General features: G+C 43.0%; 1 protein-coding gene across 1 annotated transcript in view; it reads left to right on the forward strand.

Annotated features, from left to right (window-relative positions):
* LOC126522006 (ankyrin repeat, SAM and basic leucine zipper domain-containing protein 1-like) overlaps window positions 1-19,406 on the forward strand; it is a 34,317-nt gene that overhangs the window by 14,011 nt on the left and 900 nt on the right. The window contains exons 8-11 of the mRNA XM_050170776.3: window positions 1,975-2,110; window positions 4,824-4,909; window positions 6,565-6,816; window positions 8,890-9,115. Coding sequence (XP_050026733.1) covers window positions 1,975-2,110; window positions 4,824-4,909; window positions 6,565-6,816; window positions 8,890-9,115 — 700 coding nt within the window. The remainder of the gene's footprint in view (window positions 1-1,974; window positions 2,111-4,823; window positions 4,910-6,564; window positions 6,817-8,889; window positions 9,116-19,406) is intronic.

A 19,406-nucleotide genomic window follows, 5' to 3' on the forward strand; every position in this document is an offset into this window, starting at 1 on the left:
TGCATGCATCAGGATTACGGTGCTTTGGGTACCACTGAAAAAGAGGGGCACAGGTAAAAGAACCTATGCATTATTTTTACTTTACAAACCAGGAAAGTAACAGTGTCAAGCGTTCGATTGTCCAGGCTACAGACGCTTTTCACCATGCCCCTGTGGGTGCTGCCATGTTTGATCACACTGTGACGCTTCCGTTGCTTGCCCCAGCCGACCACCGCTGCTTCTTTTTACGGTGGCAACGTATGGGGCCAGTGTGGTGCAGCAAGCTGCAGTTTCAGCACCTGTTGGCAACAATGACTGAGTGAATGACAGGAAACTTTGGCCAGTGTCAGCAAACATGTAAATGTTTGTCAAATGTAAAGTCCTTCTGAGCTCATAAAGCTTAAGACAACATGTAAGTTTTGCATACCAGTCCCTCCGAGCTCATCACACCTAAGCTCGAAAGGATGGATTTGCGAAATTTGCATGTTCTCTGAAGCTTTGGCCAAAGTTGTCAAGATGATGCAAAGTGATGTGTGTATAGAAGGCAGGGCCAGAAATTATTTCCAATGACACAGTAGTGCATGCATTCCACCTCTGAATAAATGATGATCACTGTCATTTGTTATAAGGTTCTTTTTTTATTTGCCAGTGGTTTTGAAGCTACAGAATGTGACAATTTTGGTTCAGTATAGTAGTTTCTTGGTGAGATGCCTTTAGATTAATCACTCACGAGTGTGCCCAATTGCAGTAATCTCTTTTTGCTATGTTCCAGGCTTAGAAAAGGCATAATATTGTTTGTCAGTTGTTTACATTGTGGCTGATGACTATATGTACAACTTCGAACATTTGTATGTAATCAATGTAAAGCACTCATTTGTTGGCATAACTAATGAGTGTACTCATGAGTGAGTCTGTGGGTTTGATTGAGTAGAGATAGATGTTAGTGGATACCTGAAAAAAATTTGAGTGCAAGTGAGTGTATACTAAATTTTTGCATTATCTGGCCAGCCTACTTTTTTGTAAGTTTGCCCTTGATCTAAAAAAAAAAAAAAGGGAGCCGCAATATTTTTCCACTGTAGCAATACCTTGCTTTGAGTTAGATGGTGTTTCAATGTTTTTTTCCATGGCTGCAACAGAAACAACACATAACAGGACGCAAGCTTTAGAAAAACGTGCATGGTTAATGACTACTCATGAGTTACACATGCTTTTTTGGTGCTACGCCACTGTCAACGGCAAAAAAAAAATTATTCTATACAGACAAAGTGGCAGCGCCTGTTGGGCAACAGAAAGTTAAAACATGGCATTTTTAAAACATACAGAAGGTGTAAATATATGGCATCGACCATTTGTAACTTGTTCACTACACCGTATGTTTAAGTCTTTGACCCTCAGAGGGTTAAATCTAAATACAGGAATGTTCTAGCATTCCACCCCTATAGAAACCCTGCTGCCGTCACTGGGAATCAAATTGCTGTTGAGGCATCGCGGTGGGTTTTAAGGCAAGAAATGGCTGGGCTTGTTGGAAGTGCCATCTCATATGTAAGGCACGAACTAGGCGATGAAAAGACTATATAAGAGGCAATCTTGCTGCAAACTCTGAGCAAAATTAAGGGAACAGTAATAAAAGAAAGTATCAAGTATTTCTTTGTAATGTTTATTTTTTTTCTGTGAGTGGGTTAGGGCCCTAATGTACAGTGCAAACCAGTATTAAAGGGAACACTAATGTTTGGCTCTCACTTTGTTTTTACTCTAGCTGCAAGTCACTAATCACAAGTCATTTGCAAAGCCAGGCGATTTTACATTTTTCAGAAAAAAATTATTGCATGTGCTACACATCAGTGTGTTTGCTTTAACTATGGACTGTACTGTAGATTGAGTCTTGCAGCATTGTACTGATTCCTGATCTGGCAGGAAACCTGGCACTTCGTGACAGAATATTAATAGCCAGTCTGGTTAGTAAATAGTATTTATGCACTCTGTGTTTTGCTAAAGGAAATATCGGGATGCCTTTGGTGATGTGGCCTTGGTCCTGGCTGCCATTGGAGCAGAGGAACGCCTACCATTGTTTCAGGAGCATGGTGTGACTTTTCAAGAGATGCTGAACCTCGACGAAGAGGCTCTCTGCAAGGTACAAATGCCACCCACACCTGTGTGTTTGTGAGCTGCATTCATTGTATTGTGAACAGTTAATAGAAAAAGAAGTATGTGCAGTTAATAACAAAAGAAGTCTTCTGTTTTTAAACCACGTAGGTTATCTGTGCACATGCTTCCCTAAGTTTTCCTGCTTCACTGCTTTCCAGATAGCCTTGAGATACGCATATTTTATATTTCAAATTGTCAATGTATCGCACTACGGCTCGCACCACTTATAACGTAACCGCTTATAGTACAGGACCAGTAACGTAACCGCTTGTAGTGCAGGACCAGATATAATGCACTCTTTTCCAACTCCTGGTTATCCTCCCATAGAACACAATGTATATGCATACTGCTTATAGTGCAGTCATGCAAGACGAAATACCGGTTATAACGTTGTTGCTAGAAAATCCCGCAACCAAGAAAGAGAGAGGGATTGCAAAGAGGAGAGGGCATTATTTTCTGCAACCCTTCAGGGAGCACAGCTCAGTGCCTTGGGGAAGGAGAGGGGACATATAGAAAAGAGAGAGAGAGAGGGTCGAGATGGTCACAGAGCTCTTGGCTGTCAGCGGTACCCAGACAATGCATATTCAAGTTGCACAACAGCCCCCGAGAAAAACAAAGGTGATGCGTAGGATGAGGAGTAGAGGCAGAGCGAGCAAACAAATGAGGAACAGAGGGAGAAAAAAAAATGCAGCTGCATAGTGTGCTGGCTCAGCAGGTGCGTGGGTCTTGCCTAGTCAACAGAGAAGCCTTTTGCTCCAGCTGCTGGTCAGCTGTACGCAGTCCTTCTTGAATGTATGCTCATTGCCACTCTTTGGCTGTTCAGTTTGTGTGCAAAATGTAAATACAGCCGCCGACTGATTTTTTTTTCGGACGCGGATGTGGTCACAAAAATATCTGAATTATCGGGTAGGCTGGAAAAACTAATTTCGACGGTAAAATCAATTTGTTGTTTTTCACAACTCTAGCACTGCTGAAAAATCGGTCGAGGCGGTGAGTGCGTTTCGTGTTCGCCCGTTGCGATGCGCGTCGTCGCGAATTGCAGATATTGCGTGTGCCACCTTGACTCTACGACGCTGTCAGTTTAAACTGTGTTCCGCAAATTAATCACACATGTGAACTTTCGACATTCCTACCATAGTGTGCACATACAAACTTTTGCTATACACATTCGGGGTATATGCCAGTCGATCGCCTGTGAACCCTGCTTCAAGCGCATTGCCGGTAGTGCAGCCTGTGCACATGATCTCGTACCAGATCAACATGTATTCGTCTGCAGCTACGAACATATTTCAATGTATCAAGGGCTAGCTTCTTGTGACGGCATGCCTCCTGCCATCCTCGTGGGCAAAGCCTAACCAGCATCATTAATTCGGGAGCCGGCAGCCAAAGGCGCGGGTAGAATCAGTGAATTGCTTCACAATGGCTGCATGGGGCTTGGAAAAACAAGGGAACCACCTTGCTAACAAAAGTGAGGGCACATTCTAATCATATGCTTCAATTCCCGGACACATGTGGCAGCTTGGTATACATATTTTGTACACGCATCCCTTTGAAGAATACTGTTTTGGTTATGGTGCGGTGCCGCTTATAGTGTGAAAATTTGCGCCTCTGGCAATTTACGTGTATAAGCGGTCTATGCTATATTACGTGATATCCTGTTAGTTTGATATACATCTAACATTTACTGTGTACGTCTTTTGTGTGCATTAATTTGGATTATAGGTCTGTTTGGTTTGGTGGCACTTTCTGCTCTAGTTCAGGGTTGCAGCACTCTTGTCCTCTATCTGACAGTGCAGCTTGTGCTGGCTGCACCATGCTCCTCTTCAATTTTCCTTTGTGCAAGGCAAATTCGCACTTCTCCTGCATCTGCTACTTTGGAACTGCAGGCAATGTGCAAACTCTTGCTAGCAGACAAAATGGTGCCATTGACTAAGGTGATTAAAGGTGCCCATAGCACATAAGTATGTCCCGCTTGGTTACAGCAGTTCCTCTCGCTGGCACAAGAAGGCAAAGTACAGCTTTGATGCCTGTATTGCTATCAGGGTATATTGCTAAAGATTGTAGCCTGCTAAGTTACTTTCATTCAAACGACTTTCTACAGAGATGTGTTTTCTGACAGAAAGATGGTCTCCACAGCTGCCATTCTGTTGCCTCGGTGTTGTATTATCACAATAGCGATTATTGCAATAACGAAAATGAAACACTCCTCCTTTGGTATGTCTGCATTTGTTGAAAAAGCTTAACTGCCTGCAGCAGATGACAGCGTGTTCTTTCACTGCACTTTTCAATTTGCATGGGCCATGAGGCGTGCCGGTGCCTCGCTGCACTTGCATGGTATGAACTCGTGCAGCACTGTGCATGACACTCTTGAGAACTGGTTCGGAAGTGCAGCCAAAATAAAGAGACCTTATGTGTCGTATTTCACGGGCTGAGGTGCTGCAATTCTTATGCCACTTTTTGTGTTTCCATTTTGTTTTTCATTGTATGTATCTATCTGTAGCATATGTTGTGGTGATAAACTTTGCTAGTTTTGAGTGGACTTGTGCATGCTTCTTTCTATTCATGCTATTAGTACTTAGGCCTTCTGTATCTTCTTCTAACCGCTTACCAACTTGCCCCAGCCTGTGGTTTCGCAAATCGATAAGTCAGAATTAGTGTTGTCTTGACCAGCGTGTGGGTGTGCTTTTGTTCGCTTGCAGATGGGTATTGAATCGGAGGAAGAACGTGCAAAGATTATTGCAGGCGTAGAATCCACCAGACGCTTCCAAATAGTTTCCTCATCATCGTGAGTGTTGCACCACAAGGCAAATGTTTGCCACCATATCCCTGTCTAGTAAACTCTTGTAGTTTAAAAAAATGGTTAAGTAATCTAAGTATGCATGTTTCTTCGTTGGAGTGCACTTTTATGAGGTGTGTACAGCATGTTTATGTTGCAAGCAGAATGAAATGTAATTATGTCATTTATTTGCGCACAGCTTGCACAGTTGTGGGACAATGCACCGAAGAAGTGATTTCACCTTAATTTCCTGAATTGGCTTGCCTACTCTCTCATTTAGTTGGTGCTTGTATTGTTGTACACGACAACATTTTGCATCTAAATCAGCAATGCCAATGAAAATAAGAATATTCAGAGAGTCGCAAAGATCTCGAGACACTCCTAAATGGACCCATGCTGCAAAATTTAGCAACTATATGTGCCACTCGTTGAATTGGCACTTGGAGGATTTAGTTCTACAGTTAACTTTTGTTAATTTGTATTTGATGGGGCTGGTGGAATTCAACGAATTATCTAGCAGGTCCAATTAAAGAAGGTGCAGACTACGTCTAGATGAACTGCTGCTTCAATTGTCAGTATTTAATTGAATTTGAAGTGCACTCATTTACTATGGGTTCAGAGTAAGAAACAAGGTGAGCCTAAATCTAACACGTAGCTCATTATATAACAAGAAAAATGTAGCATGCCTCTGATTCTGGCATTGAGGAAAGATGAAGCCAGTGAAGTTTACCTTCACAGAATGTAAATTTATTTACACTTAAATTTCACCGCCCTCTCTCTCCGAGAACTTTTCATTGCTGTACATAGGCAACAACTTGTTGTCCTCGGTGTGGTCCGGTGCGTTTTATATTCCGCATTTATCAAATGGCTCTGCAACAATCACAAATGGTATGATGGTCCTCGCCTAGACAAAAAAGCTCAACAATTCCTCTTATGACTCATCCAATTCTCTGTAATGCTGAAACCACATTCTGCTACTCACTGTCACTAGGTTGTTGTGAAAAATAACTTTTCTTTTGAATGGGCTTTTAGCTGAAAGTGGCCCATCATCATCACCATTCTACATGAAAACTTCTGTTGCTATTTTGTGATGAATTTGGCAATGGTGCTGGCTTTGATGGCAAGCTGCTGCGAACACAGCAAATGCAGTTTTGTGTTCAAATTTGATTGCAATGTGCAGGCAATATTCTGACAAATCTCCTTGGAAAGAAGGCATGTGTTAGGATTGAGTCAATTGGCAATCATTGATTGTGAGCTGTTATTTCCACTTGAAAATCTTAGGATGGGCTCAAGACGGGCAGCTTCAGCAGAAGATGACAATGTCATCGACACATTCTCTGTCCCCTACTGCTCCCAGTACTCTGTGGCCGTTGAGGCCTGACGTGTGCGTGCTGACCAGTTAAGTTCGAATTATCTGAAAAGATCAGTTTCAAGATTGAGATAAATGTTTTGGCCCATAAAGATGTATGGGTACCACCTGTGACCTTTGGTCTGTATTGAATTGCCCAAAATATATAATTGATGGAAGGCTAATGTATTTGGATTATATTTTGAAATTTTTGTACTATGTTGCTTTGCGGCCCAAAGTCACAATGGCTTAAATGTGTGCTTTTCTTTTGTACAGCATGTTGGCCTTTACATATGCCGCGTTTCACTTCTTCCAGGGGTGTCAATGTGGACTATGCGTTGGAGTCATTCTTGTCAGCTGTAGACACAGTAGAACTTGGAGACACTCTGCGAGAGCATGGTGTGAGCACTCTGGACACCCTGCTGAAGTTGGATGAGGAGGGCCTCGAGAGAGCTGGCATCACCCAGGTTGGCTCGCGGGCGCGCTTAGCAGCTGCAATACGTCGGGCTCACCAGTTGCCATGGCACAAGAGTAGCGTACCAGACTTTCGCAAGGCATCCACCATCACGTGAGTGCTGCTGCAAAAGTTTGTGCTGCCCTTCCCTGCTTTGTTCTGCCACATTCTGCCACATGCACGTTTTTCACTGTGATAGCCGCTGTGGGCACTTATCCCAGTTCATGTGATATAATGTGTGCAATCTACAGTCATTCAAATGGGAACAGTGGAGCGTGTGTATGTGTTATTTTTTTCAATAATAGCGAGACCAAAGGGAATGAACATGTACGACCAACTGTTATGTGTCACGAGCAGTGTTCATGACATCAGGGTTCGTCATACAGCTTCGTGCTCTTTGCGTTTCACTAGGTTGCAAAATAACCATGCACTTTCGACGCACTTTGCATATACTGCAAAAAATATATTACTGGAATTAGAGTTATTGTATATGGCTCCCTTTAGGGAGCCAGTGTTCTGGATATGATGTAGTGCTTTCTGACTCCCTTTTATCCTCCCATAGTACTATGTATACACATAATCCATAGTGCATAGACGCCCTCTATTGTGCCAAATGTACCACACATAAACTGAGAAATGAAAGCCTTCAGCTGCCTTTCATGCTTTCGCTCATGCAAAAGTTCACGCACTAGCTGTGTCTACGCTTGCTAGCCATGTGCTTCTGGTCCTTACCCCATATTAAAGCCAAGTAGATACTAGATCCCACCACCAATGCTTTCATTGCAGCTTGTTCTGATGTTTTTGGCTTGAAGGACCCTTGATGGTCCCCCCATTACATGGAGTGAACATACTGCGGGATAAAATTTGGATAAACAGGGTTAAAGTGCTTCAGACAGGGTGGCCAACATTTCAATCGGTGGACCTGTTTTTGTCAAAAGTGGCCTTGTCATCCTTGACATGTTAGTTTTGAAAGGTTAGAAGACTGACGTGATCTGGTGTCACTGGCGATGGTGACTATCTGCAAAGAAAGAAACTGAAAAGAAAATGAATGCTTCCATTTTGTGTTTCTAGTCATTGCTGTGGTGAGAGCTGAGTTGAATAAAGAAGGGCGAAAACGGGTGAAATGTAATGGGGGAGGGGGAGCAGTATCAAAGAAGAAAGGCAGGGTATCAACAAACTGGGAAGACTGGTAAAAAAAAGCCGCTAAATGTAAAAGGCACCCATGTATAAATCAAAAAGATGGGTCAGTCAATTGCTCAGTCCGAGAGCAGCCAATGAGAGATGGGCTGGGGAAACTGAAGGAATGGCTGGAAATGGTTAGCCGGAGCGGTCTTATATCGATGCACTGCCAACTGTTTGAAGTTTGCAATGAGCAGCAATATCCTTAAAGGGATGTCATTCTTTAGTGAATTGGTGTTGTTGGCGGCATTGCAGACAGACAAAAGTAAAAAAAAAAAGTAAAGGCACTGAAGAAGACCAGGGGTGCGTGCACTGCAGAAACTGTGCTGACATAAGGAAACGTATGGGAAGCATTTTTTGTGACTTTTTTTTTGTCCCCTTCATTCTTTAGTATGAAAAGAAGGGAGGGGAGAGGGGTGCAGGCAGGTTGGTAGGGCTTGTGATGGAAAAAAAGGTTGGTAGGATGGCTCACTAAAAAGAGATACATGTAGAAGCATGGAAGGACTTAGAATATATTAAATAGAGGGGTGGGGAGGGGAAGCAGCACCCGGAAAGAGCTGGAATAAAGGAAATAGGTGGGAAGACAAGGTCTGTATGTCGTACAAAAAATAAGAGTCAAGGTTAGCTGGTGGCATAATGTGTGTTTGTCTTTGTTTATAACATGAAAATTTCAGAATTGTGCGACAGCTTTTAGCAATTCTAATAGCAGTATTGAATCGCTGCACAGGCAACATGGCGAACAGCACAGCTGACAGGACAACTGGTTTGTATCTGTCGCATGTGGACAGTGTGTCTGTCCTGCTCATGTCACTTGCCTCGTCGTCTGTGCTGTTCAGTTTGTTCATTGTGAACCAGCTAGCCCAGCCTGGTAGAACCTTGTGTAATCAAACCTGCAATATGTAATACCATGTTGCTTACAATATCACAATCAATTTATAACACAGTATCTTACGAGTTACTTCAATTCGCAATACTGATGTAGCGCCACTGCTGTGCTTCTCTGCACAGGTGCCCAGAGGCGGTGTCTGTTGTGTCCACCCTGCGTCAGCACCTGGGTCACCTAGAGGTGTCAGTAAGCCACCTGGGGAATCACCTGACCAAGAGACCCCAAGATTTGCAGCTGGGTCGTGACCTCTGTAGCACCCGCCACTTGCGTAAGGAGCTCAGGGAAGCCCACGAGGCACTGTGCTCATTGGCCATGCAGATGCGCAAACTAGACCAACTGGCAGCTAAGGTTAGTGCTTGCCATCAAGCTTTCTGCTTGTGTCACTAGAGGGAAATGGGACACTGCTGTTGTATAACTCATAGGGTTGCCTACTTAATTAGAGGGAAATCTTGATCAACAGTAGTCAAACAAAGAATGTCACTGGGCCTAACATTTTGACAAGGAAACTTGCCAGACATGCCAGATTTTCCTCTGCCAGACATGCCAGATTTTCCTCTACACTTTTCCTCTGAAGAGGAAAATCTGGGACTGTTATTTATTTATTTATTTCATACATACTGCTAGCCTCCATTTTGAGGCTGTTGCAGGACATGGGAAGATACCTACATTGCATCAAAATAAGAATGACAAACTTATACACTTGTTAGTATTGTGGTTTACAAGTAGACGTAGTTGAGTAATACAACAAAGGGTGTGACCTTCCTGAGTCAGTTTAAAGGTTAATGAACAGAAATACAGAAGCATAAGATAAACAACAAAAAAGTACATCAAAACCAAAAAATGCGGGGTCTGCAGGCGGTACTGGTAAATCAAGATGCGCATTCATAGACATATTTTTCCATCATAGGAAGGAAATCGTCAGGTGAGCAAATTATGATATCACTAGGCAATGAATTCCAGTCTCTGATTGTCTGGGGAAAGAAAGAATACCTGAATGTGTCTGTGTGGAACCTGTATTCAATTAAATGTTTATGATGTTTAGTTCTAGTGTTTCGCTGCTCAGTGAAAGATACATATGCACCACTGTTTAATTTGTAGACCCCGTTAAGGAGGTGGAACAGAAACTTGAGGCGTAAGTATTTCGCACGCTTGTAAATAGTCGGGAGACAAGCTTTATCGAGGAGTTCTGTCGGAGAATCATTACGGTTGTACCTATTATAAATGAATCTGATGGCTTTTCTCTGTATTGTTTCTAGGCGTTTTATGCATTGTTTGGTATGTGGAGACCAGCAGGTAATACCATATTCTAGTATAGGACGAACGAATGAGGTGTAGGCTAGCATCTTAGTGTCTGGTGAGGCAGATTTTAAAGAGCGTTTAAGCGAACAAAGTGTTGTAAATGCCTTAGAATATATGTGTGACACATGCTTGTCCCATTTCATATCGGATGATAGGACAATGCCCAAATATTTATAATCATCGACTATCTTTAATTTTTGCTGTTCGATCGTGTAGGTGAATTCTAGAGGGGTTCTTTTTCGGCTTACTCTCATAAAAACAGTCTTGTCTAAATTAATCTTCATTTGCCATGCCTGACACCAATTTGCTACTTGCGCAAGCTCGTGATTTAGTATTACTTGATCATTATGGTTCCTAATCTCCCTATATATAATGCAATCATCTGCAAACATGCGCATTGTTGATTTTATGTTATCTGCCATGTCGTTGATGTATAGTAAGAAAAGAATTGGTGCTAAGACTGTTCCTTGTGGTACTCCGGATGACACTTCTACCCAATCAGATTGCTGACTTTTAATTTCTACGTACTGTTGCCGACCTGCAAGATAAGCTTTTATCCAGTTTATTATGCTGCCAGATCCGAGAATGTGTTGTAGTTTGCCCAGGAGTTTAGGATGGGATACCCGGTCGAAGGCCTTCGATAGATCTAAGAATATTATGTCAGTCTGCCCGCGTTTATCAATTGTTAGAGCGAGATCATGCACAGTTTGTGTCAGTTGCGTAACAGTAGACAGCCCTTTTCTGAAACCATGTTGGTTGATGCTAAGCAAGTTATTATCTTCCGCAAAGGTTACGATGTGTTTTAGTATGATGTGTTCGAGAATTTTGCAAGATGTGCAGGTTAGCGAAATCGGTCTATAATTTGATGGGCTTGTTGCGTCACCTGATTTGAGAATCGGGACAATCTTTGCTATTTTCCAGTCTTTGGGTACGTCAGACGATTCTAGAGATTTTTTAAAGATAAGTAAGAGGTATTTAGAGACCCATTCTGCGTATCTCTTGAGGAAAGTATTGGGGATCCCATCTTGGCCACAAGATTTTTTAATGTCGATGTTAAGCAGCAGTGAAAGTATACCTGATTCTGTTATCTCTATATCACCAAGTATGTCGCCGGTTCCCCTCGGCTGGTGGTTTAAATCTGGTGAAATTCCGTTGTCTTGTGTAAAAACGGATTTAAAAAAGTTATTAAACTGATTTGCTCTTTGGAAAGCATCCTTCTGCGGCAGATTGCTTTGCTTATGCACGTTCGCGTTGAAATATCTCCAAAATTTTTGAGGAGCCGTCTTGATGAAGTTGCTAAGTGTGACGTTCATGTACGTATGTTTTGTTTGGTTTATCGCTACTTTCAACTCATGTGCCAATTTTCTAATTTTGTCAGAGAAGCAGGGATTTGATGTCTTACCCTTAAGTTTCCTCAGCCTTGACATTTTACGTTTCATATGTATTATATTCCTTGTGATCCAAGGGTTTCTTTTGTGCACTTTCTTTTTTTTCATGGGTACGAAGTTTGATAAACATTCGTGTACATAGGTCTTAAATTTCGCCCATAATTCATCTACTGTCACAGAATTATCATGGAAAAGACAAGAAAAATTGGGGTAGTGATAATCAAAAAAGTCAAGAATGCCGACATCATCTGCGTTTTTCCAATCATATATTCGTGTGATCAATTTTTCTGAGCGTGCTGACGACGGTAGTGATAGACAACATTTGGTTGCCTTGTGGTCCGAAATTCCGTCAATTATTTCCCATGATATGTCCTCTACAGGAATGTTTTCACTCACAAAGGTCAGATCAAGAATTGTGCTGCTCGACAAAGCGACACGTGTGGGTCGCTGAATGATTTGCCTTAAACCACTATTGAAGGCCATATCAAGTGTCGCCTCAGCGCTGTCCTTATCGATAACACCAGCATCGTACGAATCCCATCTTATACCTGGTAGATTGTAATCCCCCGTAAGAACAACCTTTTTGTCCCCTTGAAGGTGACGCTGCATGTAGTCAGACAAGATATGTAATGGCTCCGGGCCAGAATTCGGTGCTCTGTACATTGTACCAACATAAAGGGAATATACGCCGATCGTGATCCTACAAAAGAGTGCTTCTGCGCCGGTAATGTTAGGTAGCGGTGTGGTCTGAATGTCGTCTTTCACTAAAATCGCGACGCCACCGCCACGTGTACATCTATCCTGACGAAGAACTATATAACCTGGGGGAAATATATTGTTTGTCAAGATAAATGATGACAGCCAAGTTTCACTAATGGTTATGATATCCGGTTCATGTTCAAGAGACAAGGCCTCAAGTTCTACCGTCTTATTAACTATACTCCTGGCGTTGATATTAAGAAAAGTTAGTTTTTTCTTAACTTAGCAGGTTGCCGTTCGGCAATTCGAGGAGACTCTTTTTTTACTGGTATTTTCTCGCCTGATTCTTCATCCCATGCAAAGAGTTCATCATTTACTTTGATCTTATCGTAAACGAGTCTGACCTTTTCATGCTTTTCTCTATTAAGTTTGCAACTATCCCAAAGTTTTTTTCTTGTATTGCGTACCGCCAGAGAAAAATCTTCGCTGACAGAAATTTTGGAACCCTTCAGTCTAAAACAGTTCTTAAGTATCTTGGCTTTGTCTCTGTAATCGAACAGCTTGAAGATCACGGGGCGCGTTTTGTTAGCCTTCTTCCCTCCCAAGCGGTGAATTCGCTCGAAACCGGAAAACGTTACACCAAGCACTTCTTTAATTAGTTTAGTGCTAACCTCGTGTTCTAGGATTTCCGATGTTTCATCCTCGAGTTCGCTTAGTCCGTAAATAATTAGGTTCGACCGTCTGCTTCGGTTTTCTAGGTCGTCAATTTGACGCATAAATGATTTCATGGTCTTTTCCAGTTGTATGCACTTTTCCTCGATGGTTGACATACGACTTTCAAGTTGTCCTAAAAGATCTAGTTTGGAGTGAATACTTGCTAACGACTCACTTGAACCCTTATTTTCGTTTCTGATAGCGGTGATGTCGGCAGCCATTTTTCTAATTTCAGCAGCAAGTTCCTGCATGTTGGGACCAGGGTTGCTCTCTACATCCCCTCCCAGCAACAACAGGTATCTTAAAGACACTATGCAGTTTCGAAGCAAAGAACACATTTGCCTTGGGCACGGCAGCACAAGAAGAATCAAGCAATTACTACGGTAACATTTGCCAAAACGTTTGCTCACCTGGAGCATGAAGACAAAGGGGTTTGTCAGCCACATATTCATTCCGATGCGACCGTGCCCAATGCTGTACTCGTGGAAGCAGCTGCTATTTAAAGCGGTTGATGTCGATAAGGTTGCCGATGTCGCTGCAGCCATGAAGAAGTGGTGATCCAAACGGAACGGAATGGAAGCCTGAGCGTCGTTGCGCAGACGTTGTCGCGCAGCCCAGTTATCGTCCGTGAACGCGTGGTCACTGCTTTGAGGCTCGTCGATGTGGACTGGACGGGAGGCGACGAGGGCACTCGGTCCAGCCACCAAGAATACAGGAAGCACCTGGAGCATGAAGACAAAGGGGTTTGTCAGCCACATATTCATTCCGATGCGACCGTGCCCAATGCTGTACTCGTGGAAGCAGCTGCTATTTAAAGCGGTTGATGTCGATAAGGTTGCCGATGTCGCTGCAGCCATGAAGAAGTGGTGATCCAAACGGAACGGAATGGAAGCCTGAGCGTCGTTGTGCAGACGTTGTCGCGCAGCCCAGTTATCGTCCGTGAACGCGTGGTCACTGCTTTGAGGCTCGTCGATGTGGACTGGACGGGAGGCGACGAGGGCACTCGGTCCAGCCACCAAGAATACAGGAAGCACCTGGAGCATGAAGACAAAGGGGTTTGTCAGCCACATATTCATTCCGATGCGACCGTGCAGGAGGACATGATGTGATGTGTGACATGATGTGATGTGCAGGAGGACATGAAATGATGTGCAGGAGGACATGGATCTTCAGGTGCTTGGCTTACCATACACCCCAGTGTATGGTGACCATCACCTTACAGCCCGGTTTATGGTGACGGTCAGTTTCAGTTCAGTTTATTGTCCTTAAAGACCCCCGGAGGGGGTATTACATAAGGGGTGGGTTTAACATAAGTTCCACATTTGGTACACTTCATAAGTTATATTGAAAGTGATCAATCACACGCTGTAGGAATGAAGACAGGCAAGTGATGCTAACATTGTCAGCAGGAAGGCCGTTCCAGTCTTTAGCTGCTCGAGGAATGAATGAGGCGGAAAAATGAGTGGTTCGGGCACGCGGGCTGGTGACTGGTGCGGTGAGAGATGCGTGCCGCAGGAACGATGTATGGCACATGATGAAGGGTACTGAAAAAGAACTTGTGATAGAGCTCAAGACTAGCAATGGTATACGGTCACTGGTATACCGCAATGGTAGACGGTCACCGGTATACCGCCGCCAGCTCGGCATGGATCTCTTTGGACTTGCGCCTCTTGAAATGCAGAAAGCGGATCACGGCCTGTTCTTAAATCAACTCTCCTGATGGATGTCGCCTATTTCGTTTTGATGCTCTAGTGATGTTAAACAGTTCATAGGATACAAATCTTATATTCCACTAATGCTAGGCTAAAACTTGCACTCATTTTCATGCCTATCATATAGGCGTGCCAGAAATTTATGGTACTGATAACACAAACTTTATGAACGCCCCTTGTAGTATACATGTGCTACCCTTCATTTCCATGCTGGTTGAATCACCGTGCTTGCAGCTCCAATTGACACTAGGGCTAGATTTCCGTCATGTAAATTTTGTAGGAAACTCTATGAAAACTCTATGGAAACTTAACCACTTTGGTAAGCATTTGTAGTACCTCTCGAAAGATATGAAAGGGAACATGCAAATTGCTTTCAAGAGGCCGCTGTGGCTGATCACACATGCTCCGCAAAAAAAGTGTTCAGTGAGATTACGTGTGTAATTGTAAACCTATTTCTTATGCATTAACATAATGGATTAAGATGAAAACACATAGTGAATAATTATAACAAATTAGGTTTTCCCTCTTGTATTGTTTCATACTTTATGTGAATTTTCAATGGCTTCATCAAGGAAACACACAGCGACATTTTTATTTGCAATCTGGCTCAGTTGTTCCATGTGCTTGCCTTTCAATGTTTCTTTTGAGCAGTTGAGTATTCACTGTTTGCATGATTAGTTAATGAAGCAGTAATTTCTTGCTAATATATGAATTGTGACACATTTGAGCACTATATATTTGTTGCTGAATCTAAATTATATCCGAAGAATAAAACCCGATATGAGTAGATTAATCATGATATTTTGAACAACTATCTCCGTAACGTTCTGAAAGCACTAGAATACCACCATGACTAATCAGCCATGTAACAAATCTGTAGTGACAAGCGCATAACCCAAGAATATTAGCAGAATATCACCATGACTAATCATAGCCATGTAACGAATTTGCAGTGACAAGCATATCACATAAGGATGTTAGCGTAAGAATCCATGAGGACATCCAAGTCCAGAATAATGGATTTAAATCTTAAAAGGCAAATCAGTGTACTGTCCATCATACTGGTTGGTTTAACCACAACACTGGCACGCACACATACATTTGCGCTGGCCCTCTCTCCTGTATTATTTGTATGAAAATCTTTTGTGCTTGTTTGTTGCTTGATGTCAAATTTATATGCTGGAGCATCCAGCTATTTTCTCTACATTCGTCTATTTGACTAATGATAAATGAAACACCTGATAGAAAACATAGTACTTCAGTGTTTTATTTGTAGTCGGGGTGTGCTGAACTGGGCTGGTTGGTTCATGATGGAGGGGGTGAAAACAGCGCTGTGTATGTGGTCTCTGATTTTTTCCCTGTCCTTTGTGCTTGCTGTATTTAGCTGTTTTAACCCCATTCGTTACTTCTAGTCATTGTAATAACGAAGCCACTGGACTGTACTGTGCAGGAGGCCAAAGTACTGCCACAGTATTGTTTAGGTCCTGCTTAAGCTGCATTATTGAAGCTTTTGTATATACTAAGATGTCCTGCAGGAGCTTGGCCCAATTATTTTTGGTAATGTGCTAAAAGTAGTCACAGCCAGAGTCGACAGCCAATGTGCGTGCTCTTTCATAAACAGGCAATTATGATTGAAGCTGGCTCAGATACCATGGCTATTTCTAAGTCATTGTCATCTGTGCATGTGGATGGAACACATTGAGGCGATATTTAGTTGGAAGTTCAGGGCTGGGAAAATGTAACGATTCTATTTCAACTGTTTCCTTTTTCACACTTTGTCAGTGGTTGGAGTAGTGCTTTGCCTTCATTATCATTAGGATTGGTCAGTCATGAGAGATGGATTATAAGGAGTATAATCAAGTGAAATGAGTTAGTACCATATTTGCACGATTCTAATGCACACCTTTTTTAGATGGAAGGTGCATTCAATATTGCGCGTTACAATTGTAATTCTACTCAAAATTAAAAACAAAATAGATTCTTACTGAAAAAAATAAAAGTTCAATGCAAGGTAGCTAGCCACACTGCCATCGAACGTGCATTTTTTTTTTTCTGATTTGGTTTAGGGTCACTATTTTTAAGTTCGTTGTACCTGTGGCATTTCTGATGCATTAGATGAAACTGAAGATGACTTTCCGTGTTCGGTAGACAGCGAAAAGAAGGTATCCTCCGGCTCCAATAGCGACTAGCTGCTAAGAGTCAGCTGTGTGCATGCCTGTGTGCCTTTGCATGGATGTATGGATGGAAATACTTTATTATGGTCCATTAGATTGCGCTAGTTTCCTACCCGAAGCGGGCCGTTCCCACATTGGGATCGAAAGGCCAAGCGTTTTGGCCGCTTCGCGGGCTCGTTGGACTGCCCATAGCTGTTCTTCGAATGTAATACTGCGTAGAGCTGCATCCCACTGCTCTTCAGTGTTGTCCTTGTCGCTGTGTAACGCAGAGCTACGCCAGAGCATATGACTAAGATCTATGGTGTCATTACGTTTATTGCATGTTGTGGGTGTAGAGAACTCTGGATAGATCTTGCTGATTAGAAACGGGTTCAAGTAGGTTCTTGTTTGCAGGAGTCTTAGCGTAATGGCCTGAGATCTGGTTAGTTTAATGCACGGAGGAGGAAGACCCTGCGGCCTAGGTAGAAGTGCTTGGTTAGCTCGTTGTACGTGAGGAGGTGGTCCCTGCAATCTGGAACCTCAGCATCTTCTTTCCTTGTGGCTGCACGGTTGGCAAGTTCTCATGCAGCATTGTGGGCAGATTCGTTGAGGCTCGTGGGAGCACCGGTGATTTCTCCCATATTAGCAGGAAACCAGATGATCTTGGGGGGTTTGACGACCTTTCCGTCGAGAATTGCCAGGGCCTGTCTAGAGATGACTCCTTTGGCAAATGCTCGGACGGCTGCCCTAGAATCGCTGTGGATCCTGGATCTCTTTAAGTCTAAAAGTGCCAATGAAATGGCTACCTGTTCTGCAATTTCTGGTTATATGATGCACGAGGAAGCAGAGTTGGCGACTTCACCTTTGCCATTCAGAAGAACCACTGTGAAGGCTAGTCTATTTGACATGAAAGCCGCATCGACGAACGAGCTTTCTTCAGCCTGATTGTTAGCTTTCTCTAGTAGGGATTTAGCTCTGGCTTACCTTCTGCCCTCATTATGAATGGGGTGAACATTCCTTGGAACAGGCATGACTGTGATATTCTTCCGCAGATTTTTGGGAATTTCTCTATGGTTATTATGTAGTGCTGTGATTGGTATACCAATCCCTTTGAGGATGTGTCCTCCTGATCGCGTGATGGAGAGTCTAATGAACTGGGCTCTTTCTTGTGCCTCAGCTATTTCCTCCAGTGTAGTGTTCCTTTGCATGTTCCATAATATTGTTTCAACACGGTACATGTTGATTCAGGTTTCGTTACTTGATGTGTGTGGTAGAATTGGCACCAAGTTATATCTTTAAATATTGTCGCGGTATATAAATGCGCGCTACAATCGAGGGCGCGATAGAATTGTGCAAATATGGTGCAGCAAAACCTCGTTATTTCGACCCTCGTTAATTAGACCCTCACTAATTCAGAAAATCACATAATTTGGACTCGTACTTTGGTTTCGGCAGGCGTGTGTATTATTTAATGCAAGGAAACTCTCATTAATTTGGGCATATTTGGCTACGCGTCAGTTAATTCGGACAACTCTCGGAGCTTGGCGAGCGCCGTAAATGCGCGATGCACAAGAGCAAGTACGGCATTAGCGTCCACAAACACGAAGTGGCAGAGTTCACATCGCCATAGTCATTAGTGGAAATCGTACGTGAATGACAGCAATGCCAGAACTCTTTGTGTCTATTTGTGCCTTTGCAGCCTTTATTCCTGCATTTACCGCTGCGCATAGCAACGCGTTGGCTCCGTGCCTTCATGACTGCGTAGTCGCCATCCGTGATTGCGTCGATAGCGACTGCGGTTTCATCGCAGTTGCAGCAAACGGTAGTTTCGTTTTGACTTGGCCTGTGTGTCGGCAGCGCGCCTTCAGAACCGCAAGGTCGCCATCCATGATCACGTCGACAGCGGCCGCGGTTTCGCACGCAGCGGTTGCGGCAAGCAGTAGTTTCAATTTTACCAGTGCAAGGCTGTCCAGGATGAATAGCACCGTCTACATCGCGATGGGTGGCGACCTGGCAAAAAAATAATCTGGATGTGCGCGCGGTAGTGAAAAGAGTCTGTCAGATGAAGACGCCTGCTGCGGCCTCCCTGTGAAGGAAGTCTTGAGGCCTTCACCGCTGCGAGCGCTAATCAGTGTCAAGATCATGAGAATTGCAGTTCCCACACTACTATTGTGCAAAATATAAACAGCACTTGCTGATTAATGCAGTAGATAAGAACGTGTTGATGTAGGAAGCATTTGTTTGTTTTCTTGATACTCGATAACTCGACATTCAGTTAATTCGGACATTTTTTTCGGTCCCGTCAAATCCGAATTAACGAGGTTTTACTGTACATTGAATTTAGCAGATGTGCCATGAGTGACTTACCCTGTATTTCTACAGCAGTACATTTAGTCATACCTTTTCCCCAGCACTTCCTTAATTTAAATAATTTTGGCTTGTTCACCACTGCAATTTGAGCAGTTTGTGTGCCCATTCATGTTCATGAATGCTAATCAAACTACTGGATTGCCTTTCAGTTTTGATGAAGCGAAAAGACTTGTCTTTCTTGCCTACATTTCGTGTGAAGGTCATTAATTTTGCTGCATAACAAGTATTACTGAGCAAACAATCAATAAGGCATCAACAAAAAATTTTTATTTCTTGTGACCACCTGCCTTGGAAGTATTTTATT

The sequence above is a fragment of the Dermacentor andersoni genome, chromosome 6, assembly GCF_023375885.2.
Source record: "Dermacentor andersoni chromosome 6, qqDerAnde1_hic_scaffold, whole genome shotgun sequence".
Classification (NCBI taxonomy): domain Eukaryota; kingdom Metazoa; phylum Arthropoda; class Arachnida; order Ixodida; family Ixodidae; genus Dermacentor; species Dermacentor andersoni.